This window comes from Sus scrofa, chromosome 7, assembly GCF_054392235.1.
Source record: "Sus scrofa isolate SSC_HxYL_T2T_F1_AM1 chromosome 7, Sscrofa_HxYL_maternal_Yorkshire_Landrace_v2.0, whole genome shotgun sequence".
In the NCBI taxonomy this organism is placed as follows: Eukaryota; Metazoa; Chordata; class Mammalia; order Artiodactyla; family Suidae; genus Sus; species Sus scrofa.
The window spans coordinates 26,488,362-26,499,317 of record NC_139389.1 but is presented as its reverse complement, the minus strand read 5'-3'; the positions used below and the strand labels follow the sequence as shown (position 1 = coordinate 26,499,317).

Here is a 10,956-nt window from a genome sequence, read left to right as displayed (position 1 = left end):
ATGGAGAATGTCACCACAGGGAATGAGTTTCTTCTACTTGGCCTGACTGGTGTTCAGATGCTGCGGCCTTTCTTCTTTGTGATTTTCTTGATGGTTTACTTGATAAACTTGGTTGGAAATGGAGCTATATTAGTGATTGCTATTTTGGAACCTAAACTTCATTCTCCTATGTATTTTTTCCTGGGAAACCTTTCCTGTCTGGATATATGCTACTCTTCAGTGACACTGCCCAAAGTCCTTGTAAACCTCCTCTCCACTCACAGGGCCATATCCTTCCTAGGCTGTATCACTCAGCTCCACTTTTTCCACTTTCTGGGCAGCACAGAGGCCATCTTACTGGCCATCATGGCTTTTGATCGTTTTGTGGCCATCTGCAACCCGCTTCGCTACACTGTCATCATGAACCCCCAAATGTGTATTCTCTTGGCAGTGGTGGCCTGGATCACCAGCTTCTTTTATGCACTGATGCATTCTCTCATGACTGCACGCCTGAACTTTTGCCACTCGCACAAACTCAATCACTTCTTCTGCGATGTCAAGCCGCTTTTGGAACTGGCCTGTAATAACACACTGCTCAATCAAAGGCTTCTTTCTGTTGTCACAGGCAGCATATCTATGGGAGCTTTCTTCCTGACTCTTCTCTCCTACTTCTATATTATCTGCTCCCTTCTGTTCAAGAACAAGTCCTGCAGAATCCTCCACAAAGCTTTGTCCACTTGTGCCTCCCATTTCATGGTCGTTTGTCTTTTCTATGGACCCGTAGGCTTCACATACACTCGTCCTGCCTCAGCCACCTCCATGAGTCAGGACCGCATGGTGGCCATCATATACAGTGCAGTCACTCCAGTGCTGAATCCACTGATTTACACTCTTAGGAATAAAGAAGTGATGTTGGCGCTGAAGAAAACCTTTGGGAGCAAGTTGTTTGAATACTGCCAGCAGCACCACTGAGATTAAGAGACTTAAATCTGATTTCCATCAAGATTTTTATCTCTTCACTGTAATAAAAGATTTACTTGATTTCTACTTTTCCTTCAGGAATTTGCAGCACCTATAAATACAGTCTGCACTCAATTGTGCATAATGATTATGTGTTCAGTTTTTATTCATCTAGTCATTTATCGAAGACATAGTCATTGAACATATGTCATGCAGCACAGTAGGTGCAAGAAACACAGGAGTGAGCAAAAAAAAATTCATGATCTCAAGTTCCCTGGTGGTAAGCAGATTAAGGAGCTGGCATTGTCACTGCTGTGGCTTGGGTCACTACTGTAGTATGGGTTTGATCCCTCATCTGGGAACTTCCGCACGCTGGCCTGGGAACTTCCACATGCTGCAGGCATGGCCAAAAAAAGAGAAGAAAAGAAATTTCACAATTTCCTAAAAGTTAAAGTTTAGTGTGATAGGGGACACACAATAAACAAGTTCATAAGTACATTTGTAAGGTTAATTAAGTGCTCTGACGAATAAAAGGAGATCAGAAGGATAGGTAGGGATGAGGGCAGGCACCCACGCTGTAATAAATACCTTATCTGTTCTTTGCCCTGGGTTTGGGGAGTCAAGATTCTAAAATTCTTGGCACTTCCAAAGCTATAGAAGTGTATTTGTTATTCATGAACCACTTGGATTACATCTGAGTTTATGCTCATAAGGTGACTCGTGGTGGGCTCCAGGGTAGCTTCAGGATGGGGCTGGTCATGTTAGAAAAGACCAACCGTATGATCAGAGGTTTGGGATTGCGTTTTGGAGATATCAGCCTGACTCCCAGAGAGAAGGAAGGCTGGGCATTGGATGATACCCCCCAACACTGGTGAAGATGATCTGTCTACTCAGTCTATAGATTCTAATGCTGTCTTTCAGAAACACCCTCACAGACACACCCAGAGAGAAAATTTTATCATCTATCTGAGCATTCCTTGTCCCAGGCAAGCTGATTTAAAATGAACCATCACAGAGTTGCTGTTGTGGCTCAGCAGGTTAAGAACCCAACTAGTATCCATGAGGATGCAGGTTTGATCCCTGTCCTTGCTCAGTGGGTTAAGGATCCAGCATTGCCGTGAGCTATGGTGTAGGTTGCAGACATGGCTCAGATCTCATGTTGCTGTGGCTGTGGCATAGGGCAGCAACTGTAGCTCCGATTCAACCCCTAGCCTGGGAACTTCCACCTGCCCCAGGCATGGCCCTAAAAAAGCAAAAAAAAAAAAAAAAAAAAAAAAAAATTCTGAGACTGATAGTACATGTCTCAGTTGCATCTAGATGCAGGACAATAGGAAGCCAGACTCTCAGGCAGCATCTTTTAATGTCTGCCTATAGACTTCCTCAGGGGAAGTCTGTGAGATAGATGTTTCAGTCTGCTCCTCTTTCACTAAGCCCTGGAGTGGTAGACAGTTAAGAACAGTTTCTTTGCTTGTAACTGTCTGGTAAGACCCTGGCACAAGGCCCTCGGGCCATTAGTGTGTCCTCTGGGGGTCAGCAACAAAAGCCAGGGCACCAGCAGGGTACATGCATTTCTTTCTTAGAAACCAGAGATTTAGGGGAGGGCAGACGTGTAGCATGAAGCTTACATCTGTTGGCCTCCCTGAGCTCTGCAGAGGATTGCAATTGGCCCCTAGGTGTGTGCTAAATTAGAAGCCTGCTTCTCAGGCTGTAGCCTTTAAGAAAAGCAACTAAGGCCCTTTTCTCAGAAAGACTGGTATTTCTGTTTGATGTGTCTGTGCTCTGCCATGGGGGCTAGCCAATTAAGACTGTTTCTTACAGTCTTATGGGACCTATAAATATGAGCCCTGCAGGTCACCAGAGCATGACAATGAAGGAATGTTCCCTGGATGGTGGGATATGCTGGCGAACTGAATGAAGTGGAGAGAGAACCCAAAGATAGTGTCTGCCAGGCCCCCCATCTATGGAGAGTGTGGCATTTGGTCCCTAGATGTGTATTAAATTAGAAGACTGCCATTTAGGAGTTCTCTTGAGGTGCAGGGGATTGAGGATCTGGTGTTCTCACTCTGGCGGCTCAGAGTCACTGCTGTGGCGAGGGTATGATCCCTTGCCCAGGAAATTCCACATGCTGCAGGCATGGCCAAAAAAAAAAAAAAAGAAAAGGACTTCCCGTCAGTCAAACTTTTAAAATAAGCAAATATGCCTCTTTTAGGTAAAGACTGGACATGTAGAGTTCCTGTTGTGTCTCAGTGGGTTAAGAACCTGACATAGCCTCTGCGAGGCTTTGGGTTCAATCCCTGGCCTTACTCAGGGGATTAAGAACTTCCATATGTTGCAGGTGCAGCCCTAAAAAACAAAAACAAAAAACAAAACAAAAAAACAACTGGAGACATTTCAGTCTGCTGTCTGTGCTGAGCCCTCTTTGGGGAGGGGTCAATAGCCACAGTGAGTTCATATGAGCCTTTTAAGAGAACTGACTCTTACTTCTTTATAGCCTTGTGGGTCTCATGGATGCAAGCCCTGTTGGTTTTCAAAGCTAAATGTTTGGGGGCCTGCTCCTCAAGGGGAACTCTTTAGAACTGGGTGCCAGATGTGGCATCCAAACTCTTCACTCCTCAGTGAGGGGCTGAGAGTGGTGAGTCCCCTCCTGCTTGTGAGTTGCCATCCTGAGGAGGTGGAGTGTCTGGCCAGACTGTGTCTCAGCCTCTCTACCTGATTCAATGTGGGATTGGCCTCATTCATCTGATGTGTAGGAGCTGTTCAGCTAGTTCCTGGGTTTCTTTTTCTTTTTCTTTTTCTTTTTCAAGAAGAGCAGATAATTATGAGGTGGGCTTCTTGCTTCTGACTGCTGTGTAGGACAGAAGAGGGGAGAAGAGGGGCCAGGAAAGGACTGTGGGAGTCGACAGGGTCCGTCTGATGTGTGGCACTGGCTTGGCATTGGGTCTCAAGGCATTCCTGAGGGAGGCTGAGCTGGGCAGAGGGTGGGCAGCTGCCATCAGCAATTGCAGGTCTTCAGGCCATGTGATGATCAAAGGGAGGCGAGTCCATCCTTAGAGGAGGTACCTGTGTGAGGCGAGCAGCTGGGGTTGGGGCACCTGGAGAGAGTGTGATGCCTTTGATGCCCAAGGAGCCTGGCTCCATTCATGGCCAGCTTTCTGCTGGGAAAATAATCTGGTTTTCATTTTTCTTTTTATGAAAGTATAGTTGATTTACAGTGTTGTGCCAATTTCTGCTGTACAGTGGAATACTACTTGGCCATAAAATAAGAATGAAATAACCTGGCTTTCTTTTAGAGGGAATTTTTCCCTCTGTAGCTATAGATTAGGTGTGTCCACGGCAGGAAGTGAGTTGAGGACCCTCCAACTTTGCCATCTTGAACCAGATCTTCCCCTATTTGTTTTTTGTTAATTTAGAATCAGCTTGTCAATATCCACGAGAGAAAACATATTTTGAATTTGATAAAAAGTAATCTTTTTGCAAGTGTCATCTGCAATAGAGCTGGAAAAATTCTAGATATGGGACTGAGGTTTCCAGACCATGATTCTTTTTTTCTTTTTACTTTTTAGGGCCACACCTGTGGCACATTTAAGTTTCCAGGCTAGGGGTGGAATCAGGGCTGCAGTTGCTGGCCTATGTAGCACCACAGCAAAGCGGGATCTGAGCCATGCCTGCAGATTACACCACAGCTCACAGCAACGCTGGATCCCCAACCCATTGAGCGAGGCCAGGAATCAAACCCATATCCCCAAGGATATTAGTCAGATTCGTTTCCTCTGTGCCAAAACAGGAACTCCACAGACCATGATTCTCAACATCGCAAGCTTTCTGCTTCTTGCAAAAGGGCTTCATAACCCTTATTCAGAATTCTTTTTAGCCATGATTATCTGTGTGTGTAATCAGTCAGTAAGATTGCTTTCATCATTGTCATCTGTTTACAGATGAGGAAAATTGGGGCCCAGAAAGGATAAGTAACATAACCAAAGTCACACTGCTAGCAGAGCCGGGATTCAAACTCCAGGGGATCTTACTCCAGAGTCTGTGAGTTTCATTGTTTGCATCTATAAACGAATAATTATAAAGAACTTTTTGGCTAAGGCAGATTTTAAGAAAACTCTCTGTCAATTTTTCCTCCATTCACAGCCAGGATCTATTTTGAGTCCAAGAAGATAATGCATCTTTCATTTTTGGTAGATATAAAGCTCCTATTTTATGGTGGTTTTCTTTTTGTATGACATTTCTCAAGTTAAATAATTTACCTTCTTTTGCCAAAATGTTTCAGTTTAAACTTTATCATTTTTTAATTCTTCTTTAAATGATATTTATTTTTTCCATTATCTCTGGTCTACAGTGTTCTGTCAGTTTTCTACAGTACAGCAAAGAGACCCAGTCACACATAACTATATACATGCTTTTTCTCACATTATTCTACATCATGCTCCGTTAGAAGTGACTGAATATAGTTCCTAGTGCTATACAGCAGGATTTCATTGTTTATCCTTAATATATATTTCTCTAGATAATGACATCTATTGTATTCACACACTGTTAAGAGTTTCCACTGGTAGAGTTTCCAACTGTATCTTTTTAAAATTACTATACTTATTATTTTCTTCAGTCTTTTAGTGAAAAACTGGCTCTGAATACTACTTTTCTCCCTCGTTGAAGGTAAAAAAAAAGTTCTCAAAAGGACACCAATTGATCAGATGATTAATTACTAAAAGAGACAAATAGAGAGAATAACCTTTTGAGACGAGATCCCAAGACATCTATGCTGAGAACATCTCCAGGGAGAGTCAGAGGGGATTCATCTTGTTTATTTGTGGTGGGAATGGGGGTGAAGGCCAAGTGTTCTGTGGTTCCTTCCTACACTTAGGTGTACGATGTTTGTCATATAAGACTCTGAGCAGCTAAAAGCTTTCTGTTCATTTTATTCAAATCCTCACAGCTCTGATTTTTGGATTTCCTCATGCACCAAAACCATGTATTTATTCCGGGTAGGTACACAAAGGAGTGAAGGATAGGATGAATGGGCACAGACAGTAGGTAGAACAGATGACTTTCCATTCGATGGAGAAGCATTCTTGTTGTTGTTGTTTTGTTTTTTTGTTTTGTTTTTTTACAGAAGGGGATTGAGTCCATTGGAAGGGCTGAGTGAGAGTAACTGGGGAATCTGAATTTAAGCTGTGGAAATGACAGGATCTGGGGGCAGTGGACTTCTGGCCCAAGTTCTTAGCTGGAAAGCTCTGATTTAATCTGTTGAGTCATGGAACTTTTGTTTAAAGTCGATATGAACGCATGTATGCATTTTTACATGTATCCTTTGGAGTGTTTTTTGTTTGTTTGTTTGATTGCAAGTGACCAAATGCCCTATGTAAAGAGTTGCCTTGTTTCTTTTACTGCTTCTTCTGCAATGAAAATTATTTAACTAGTCCAATATGGTCATTGAGTTTGTTTGCCATCTCTGGTATGGCAATGCTTCAATAAATACCATGGCAAATCCATGATTTTTGACATTTGCCAACACATCTGAATGGCAGTCTAGGAAGTAGAATGGCTAACATAGAGTCTTTGAGATGTTTGTAATTGAGAGTCAGTGCTACATGTCTGTTAGAGGTTAAATCAACCGACACCCCCGTCTGTGTGTGTTTTTGCATCTTCGATAGATACATTGTCTTAAATGTTTTGATCTTTGTCAGAATAACAGATTGTATTTTACTTTGAATTTGGATTTCTGTTTTGGATATTAGTGTATTTTTCTCAATAAAAATTATGTTACAGTTTTTGTTGCTTCAGGTGGGAATGTTGCACGGCAGTTTTTCTGTTTCACTCCAAATATTTTTTCAAGTGAGCTATAGCCGCTTGAGAAATCATGAGAAATCAGGATTTTCTATTTTTCTGTTTTTTTTTTTTTAATTCTGCTTTCATGTGGATGCAGACTTTTTTCCTATTTATTGTTTGTCTATGAATAAGTTGCATTTGGGGGGCACCTTATTAGTAGGATGTTTATATGGGAAGGGGATAGGACGTTTTTCCCCAGATTTTTGGCTCATTGGTCCCCTCCTCTGTTGCAACAGTTTTACTCTCTCTCAGTGTGAGGCACTCTCTTTCTAGGACTGATTATTTTCTCCTGTTTCCAAAATTCTCTTGTTACTGAAACTTCTTAGCATTGGGGGTGGGGGTGGGGGTGGGGTGGGGGTTTTCGTTCTGCATAAATAGCCCTGCTGCTGTGGTGCCCTCTTGTGACTGCAGACACCAATTCTGCTGATTAGTGTTCCCTCTGCCTACACATTATAGGAAGTTTGTGGATTTTAAGAAATGTCTTCTAGTTTCCTGGAGAAGTTCAGGCTGTAGGGAAGGTACTCTGTTTTTTGGTTGTTTTTTTGTTTTTGGTTTTTGGTTTGTTTTTTTTTTTAGAGGCGATTTAGGACTATTGCTGAGCTTCTACCCGTACCCAGAAAGGGGAACATTGCCTATCACATCCATTTATAAATGTTTAAATGTTTACAAATACATCTGACACGACTCTTCTTAGCTACATTAGTTTTAGTGCTACGATGGGGCTAAAATGGAGTCCTGTTCTCTTACTGTATTCACTGCCTATCTGCTTTCTTCTATGTGATCTGCTTTATAGGTTTAACTCAGCATTCTATGTATGCTTCTTAGTTCTATGCAGCGTATAGATCACAGGGTCTCTGAACTGATCCCATATTCTGGTTCCTAAATGACGTTGCAAGTGAATTTAACTCGAGCATTTCCAACCCCTTTGCTCAGCATGGATCACCCTCCTGTATTTCCTGGTGAGGAACTTGCTGCATTTAGCCTGTACAGTCTACTGGAACAGGTTTACTAATCGTCACCGTCGTTAGCCTTCTCAAAGCAATGGAGAATGTCACCACAGTGGATGAGTTTCTTCTGCTGGAACTGACTTCCAATCAGGAGCTGCAACCGATCATCTTCATGACCCTCTTGGTTGTGTACATTATAGATCTGTTTGGAAATGGGTCCATATTAGTGGTCGTCACCTCAGAGCCAAGACTCTACTCTCCCATGTATTTTTTCCTGGGAAATCTTTCTTGTCTGGATATCTGCTATTCTTCAGTGACACTGCCCAGGCTAATGGCAAACCTCTTCTCCACTCACAAGGCCATATCCTTCCTAGGCTGCATCAGTCAGCTCCACTTCTTCCACTTTCTGGGCTGCACTGAGGCCCTTTTGCTGGCCGTGATGGGCTTTGACCGATTCGTGGCCATCTGCTACCCGCTTCGCTACACTGTGATCATGAACCTCCGGGTGTGTATTCTCTTGGCAGCTGTGGCCTGGATCACCAGCTTCTTTTATGCTCTGATGCATTCCGTCATGACCGCACGCCTGAACTTTTGCCACTCTCTGAAACTCAGCTACTTCTTCTGTGATGTGAAGCCCCTCTTAGAGTTGGCCTGTGGTGACATTCGGCTCAATCGATGGCTCATTTTTATTGTCACGGGCAGCTTATCTATGGCAGCGTGTTTTCTCACTCTCCTCTCCTACTTCTACATCATCACCTTTCTTCTCCTCAAGCACCGGTCCTGCCACATGCTCCACAAGGCTCTGTCCACTTGTGCCTCCCATTTCATGGTGGTGTCTCTCTTCTATGGAACTGTGGGGCTCACATACATCCCCCCTGCCTCTGCCACCTCTGTGATTCAAGAGAAGTACGTGGCTGTCATACACACCACTGTGACTTCGGTGCTGAATCCACTGATATACACCCTTAGGAATAAGGAAGTGAAGTTGGCTCTGAGGAGAGTCTTTGGGAGGAAATGGAAGCTGTCTTTCTAAAGAAAATCACTGGCAACACCAGAGGAAATGAGAACTGTGTGCTCTCTTGATGACATTTATTTTCTCATCTAGACTAACTTGGATCCATTTCTTGAATTCTGTTTTCATTTCAGAAATTTGTGCCATGTGTAGGCGTGGTCTTCACACACACGATTCCAATTATCCTTTAGTCATTCACGCAGAGTATTTTTTCAACAGGGAATGTTCACTTTGCAGTGGAAACGATCCCTACGTTTATGACATGAGGACATGGATCTTTTTTCAGCTGAGAAGCTGGGCAAAGAAAAGCTGAAGAAGTAACTGCGTGTCTCTTTCCGAAAGTAAAATGCATGGAGTAAAAGGCAGAATCAGCATGCCCTGGTGGGCACTCTTTTGCAGGGTTGGGTCAATGAAAGCCTGTTTCATAAACACCACTTGACAGAACGTGGAAGGAAATAGTGGAGTGAGTCATGCTGGTATGTGATAGTTTATCTTGATGCAGAAATGACAGTGAATGGAGGAACAATGGTGTAGAGTGTTGGTCTTTTACGGGAGGAATACAGCGTGTCCCACGTGCCTGGAACTCAGTGGGTAGTGAAGAGAGGGGCAGGAGATGAGGGCAGAAAAGCGATGGTAGTCAGGTCTTGGCATCCAGTTGGTCAGCTGAAGGTTCTCCGCACTTACTCTGGGTAATGAGCCTGATAACGGGGCCCTTGAGCAAGGAAGTGACTTCCTACAACTTCTGTGGTGAAAGAATCACAGTGTTACTCTCTTGAGAACAGAGAATAGAGGAACCAAGATGGAATTAGTTAGGATCCCTTATCATCCTTTGGATGAGAATCGAGGGCAGCCTAGATCAGGGTAATGGTGGTGGCGACTGGAGGAGCATCGAGATTCTGGATGTATTTCGAACACTCAACTTTCAATATTTGCCGATAGCTTCGATGTGCAGTAGGAAGATGAGAGGTATCCCAGATGATGATTAATTTTCAATGTCTATGTTAGTGCCCAGAAATGCCTGAAGTACAGTGAGTTTAGGCGATGAACAGAGCAAGGTGTGAAGTAGGTTTTGATTTGCTTTTCTCATAATAGAAATGTTTTGACTTGAGTTCTCCTTCCTACTAATTAATCCTCTTTATGCAAAGTACAGTGTATTTTGAAAACTTAATCTTAAAGACAAAGATAAATGCCATATGATATTATTTATGTGTGGAATCTGAACTATGACACAAGTGGACTATGAAGGAAAAGAATAGGAAAAAGCACACACACACACACACACACACACATATATATATGTATAACTGAATCACTTTGTTGTAGAGCAGAAATTAACACAACTTTGTAAATCAACTATACGTCAATAAAGTTAATTAAAAAGATAAAAATCTGAAGTTGCCTTGTGGCTCAGTGAGTTAAGGATCTGGTGTTGTCACTGCTGTGGCTCTGGTTACTCTAGTGGTGCAGGTTCAATCCTGGCCCAGAACTTCTGCATGCTATAGACATGTCTACAACAAGATAAAAAATAAAAAATAAGTAAAAACATAATCTTAAGATCAGAATGAAAGTTTTACTATCAAAGACAACTTCATATATGACAATTTTTTCTCTCTAGGAATTATTTAATTCAATTTTTCTGGTAATAAAAGCAGTAAGAAATGGAACATAGGTTCAGTGTTAGAGCATTTATACATTGCTAAGAGGAATTAGGTATGTATTTAAACAACCAAATAATGCAGAATATGGCAGCTGAAGAAGACATTCTAAAGGGAATTGGCTTACTGGTACTGCTGTGGTGTGGGTTTGATCCCTGGTCCAGGAACCTTTGCATGCCTGGGATGCGGCGAAGGCAGGGTGTGGGGCAAGTTTAACTGTAGGTAAAAGCTAGGATGAGTAGAAAGTATATGTGTAATAAAGTAGAAGCCATATTTTATTTGATATATGATAAAGTTACCACAAAGTTGTAACAGTTTGTGTGTTGGTTCATAAGATATTAGTGATGTAAAAATAATCATTAATGTTAGGATAAGTGAAAAATTCTCAAAAATTTTCTTTTGATTTCTTTTCCAAAGATGCCAATACAGGTATACCTCAGAGATATTGTGGGCTTGTTTTCAGACCACTGCCATAAATTGGATAGAACAAAAAAGTGAGTCACAAGAATACTTGGTTTTCCAGCGCATAGAAAAGATGTTTATACTCTACTTAATCTCTTAAGTGTAC

General features: G+C 42.3%; 2 protein-coding genes across 2 annotated transcripts; both read left to right on the top strand.

Moving 5' to 3' along the window:
- On the top strand, nt 1-951 carry LOC146401449 (olfactory receptor 12D3-like). The gene has a single exon (XM_084970392.1). It carries the CDS (start codon nt 1-3, stop codon nt 949-951), a length of 951 nt encoding a protein of 316 aa, XP_084826518.1.
- Nucleotides 952-4,935: 3,984 nt separating this feature from the next.
- Nucleotides 4,936-10,121, top strand: LOC110258114 (olfactory receptor 12D3-like). The gene has a single exon (XM_084970391.1). It carries the CDS (start codon nt 7,816-7,818, stop codon nt 8,752-8,754), a length of 939 nt encoding a protein of 312 aa, XP_084826517.1. The 5' UTR covers nt 4,936-7,815; the 3' UTR covers nt 8,755-10,121.
- The last annotated feature ends 835 nt before the right edge of the window (nt 10,122-10,956 follow it).

Excerpts from the sequence above, each read along its gene's own strand:
- LOC146401449 (XM_084970392.1), top strand. The coding sequence starts at position 1 with ATGGAGAATGTCACCACAGGGAATGAGTTTCTTCTACTTGGCCTGACT.
- LOC110258114 (XM_084970391.1), top strand. The coding sequence starts at position 7,816 with ATGGAGAATGTCACCACAGTGGATGAGTTTCTTCTGCTGGAACTGACT.